At 42.3% G+C, this 3005-nt stretch overlaps 1 protein-coding gene across 1 annotated transcript in view; it reads left to right on the forward strand.

Annotated features, from left to right (window-relative positions):
• Positions 1-3005, forward strand: part of TTC38 (tetratricopeptide repeat domain 38) — a gene marked incomplete at its 5' end in the record, with an annotated part of 15787 nt that overhangs the window by 4104 nt on the left and 8678 nt on the right. Inside the window, 2 exons of the mRNA XM_010138439.1 lie at positions 149-224; positions 1297-1416. Coding sequence (XP_010136741.1) covers positions 149-224; positions 1297-1416 — 196 coding nt within the window. The remainder of the gene's footprint in view (positions 1-148; positions 225-1296; positions 1417-3005) is intronic.

Genomic DNA, 3005 nt, shown 5'->3' on the forward strand with positions numbered 1-3005 from the left:
GGACTGCTTAGTTGGTTTGTATTCTGCAAGCTTGAAGCCCCGCTGCAACTTGCGTTGTAAGGACTGTTTTGATTTAAATGCTATTTCTAATACGTTTTTCAGTCCTGGTTCTAAACGGATCGTGTCTCTTTTCTCCCCTTTTGCTTAGCTATGTGAAGGGCTACTACTCTTTTGGTCTTGTGGAAACAAACCTGTTTGATCGTGCTGAGGAGGTTGCCCGTGAGGTAAACTGCCTGCTATCGGTCCTAGAAGGTTTTAGAAATTTTAAACATGGTCCCTCTGCCTGGGGGGTGGTTTGCACAGATGCCATAAACTCGTTCTCTCCATCATCTCAGTTCTTAGTAGAAGTAGCAAAGAGATAAAGCTCTTGCCGTGCCATGGCAGTTTCATCTCAATTGTGTTTCCGTCACTTGCTTATGTGAGCATACCTTGTCAGGTGGTGTCAAAACACACCTATAAAATCCATGTATTACCCCATCTGCTGTGCCCCCGCATATAGTTGGCTGTTTATTCCTACTGAAGAATGTTGGATTGGTTTGATGTAATCTTCTTTTCACAATCCATCCTGTTTGGGTTCCCCCTCCCTTTTTTCTCAGATGCTTCTTTCTGGATTATTGAGCAAGTAACTGTCCGGTCTTCCTGGGGATCAATGTTAGCCAGCCTGTTTCCTTTTTATGAAGATGGTAATGATACTTGATGTTGCCCAGTCCTCAGGATTATCCCTGTCCTCCAGGAGTCTCGGACACACTTACTCTCTAATGGGTGTTTTTACCCAACTTCTGTTACATCAGGTTGCTGAAAGTGACAACACAGACTGAAGGTTAACATTTTAACATTTAATGGCTAACCTCACAAAATGCCTAAAACCTAGTGGGAGTTGCTGAAGCAAGAGAGAGGGATTTGTTGAACACCCCTAGCTGGCCGTGTTCTTGAAGAACAAATGATTACCTGTGAGCCACCGTGTCATGGAATACGTTGTGCCTGTGCCTGCAGTTCTTTCGTGGCTGATAGTGAAGTAAAACGTCATTTGAGAGTCTTCGTCGAAGGCTGCATTTCAGAGTTACGCAGGTGATCATCCCTACTGGGATCCCTTCACTGGGAAGCTAAGTCAGCCAGTGAATATGCGTTTTCTTCCAAAATGAAACTTCCTGGCTGTGGTTAGTTGGGATAGTACAGGGATATATTTAACATCCAGCAGGTTAAAAGTAGTCTTGTGATTCTCTATCAGCAGTGATAAATACCGTTATTGGCAAGTTTGTAAACTTCATTATGTTTTCCCTTTTTTTCCACTCACAGGCTTTGGCTATTAATCGGACAGATGCGTGGTCTGTTCATACTATAGCTCATGTACATGAAATGAAAGCAGAGGTGAGGAAAGGCTTAGAATTTATGAAGGAAACGGAAACCAACTGGAAGGTAAACATTCTTGTAGCATCTCTGAAAAACCTCCTGCTAGGTCTTCTTTATGTCCTCCAGCGAAGTTCTTGGATCCTCTGTATGCAGTTCCTTCCTGCAGACGTGTTACACATGATGCAAAGTTTATGTATTAGAAGCAACTGTCCCTCAAGGTGCTGTTCACATTGAAGCAAGAGGCAGGGAAAAATGGCATATTATGAGGGACACCTACTCCGGAACACTTTAGGTGGTCATTGCTAGAACTGCTGAGATTACAAAAATGGCAGACATCAGTAGGACAGGATTGACACAAGATCTGACCTCTCACACTGCCTTACTCTGGCTAGGAACAGTGCGTGGTTTGTACGTGCACATCTAGTTTCTTTTTCCTGGTGAAGCTCATTTTACATTTCATAAAGCCGTGGCCATTGCAGACAGGTGAAAGCTGTGATTTGTCGCTGTGTGGTTTCTCTGCATGTGATTTATTGTGTGGTTATAAAAGTACGGTGATCCCCAGTATTTTCACAAGCTTTTTGCTTAGACTGAGATGAGCATGGAGAGTCAGTTGAGGAACCTGGCTAAATCCCTTCACGGGAACCTAAACACGAGGTGTGAAGTGACACAGGCAAATCAAGTGCTTTAGAAGACTCAAAGTGTTTGTTTGCCTCTGCGTGGGAGAAGGATTTTTAAAAGCCAACAGTAAAGAAAAGAGAAATGATGCTTTTGCCTCATCTAGTGCACTGCGGTTACTTTGTATATCCAGCATGTGCGAGTGTACCTCAGAGTAGTGCACAGGTTAATTAGTCTGTCATATAGTCCTTTGCTGTAAGTGAAGCTTAGTTTTCATTTGTGTTGGACAGCATGTGTTTTTCCAGTGATTAAGTACGTTATCTTCAGAGCAGAAGGCTATGAGGTTTGAATTTCTTAGAAGCTGCAAGAGTCTATTTTAGGGTCACCTGAGCTGACCATTCCACCTTACTGAAGAGCAGGGCTGGATAATGAGACTGGAAGGACTACTTCTTTTCCACTTTTTAAGTTCTCCATTCAGATCCTGATCTTGGAAGTGCGGGCAGAAAACACTTACTTGAGGTTCATATTTGTCATTTCCCAGAAAGTGTTTTGTCCTTTAATATATTAGTTTTAATGAAACGGTGATGCAGGGGACCGACAGTTTGGGTGATGCCTTAAAAACGCCCTATCGGTGACTTCTGGATCAATTTTCGAACTCTGTTTCTTAAAGTAGTTGCATGCCTCTCTGATTTATACCCTTTATCCAAATAAAACAGAGTGCAAGATAAGCAAGCAGAACTGTCGAATGTACATTCCTGCCTGACCCAGTACAGTTAAGACTTGTGGCAGCTGGCATTATCATAACGATAATGTGTGTAATCACCTTTTTTGTGCGATGTTTTTCATCTTAAACATCATGACCACAGAGCATTAAACTGTAAGCACATGGAAAAAAGCAGCTCTCTCTAAGGGCTTTAATGAAGTTGCTTGTGTTTGGCCTGGTGATTTGGAATTTTTATTTATTTTCTTTTAATGGCCAGAATCATCTACCTGTGCTGCCACAGTATTCAGGCTCCTTCTCTTGCTTTTAATTAATCTTT

This window comes from Buceros rhinoceros, unplaced genomic scaffold, assembly GCF_000710305.1.
Source record: "Buceros rhinoceros silvestris isolate BGI_N320 unplaced genomic scaffold, ASM71030v1 scaffold13686, whole genome shotgun sequence".
In the NCBI taxonomy this organism is placed as follows: Eukaryota; Metazoa; Chordata; class Aves; order Bucerotiformes; family Bucerotidae; genus Buceros; species Buceros rhinoceros.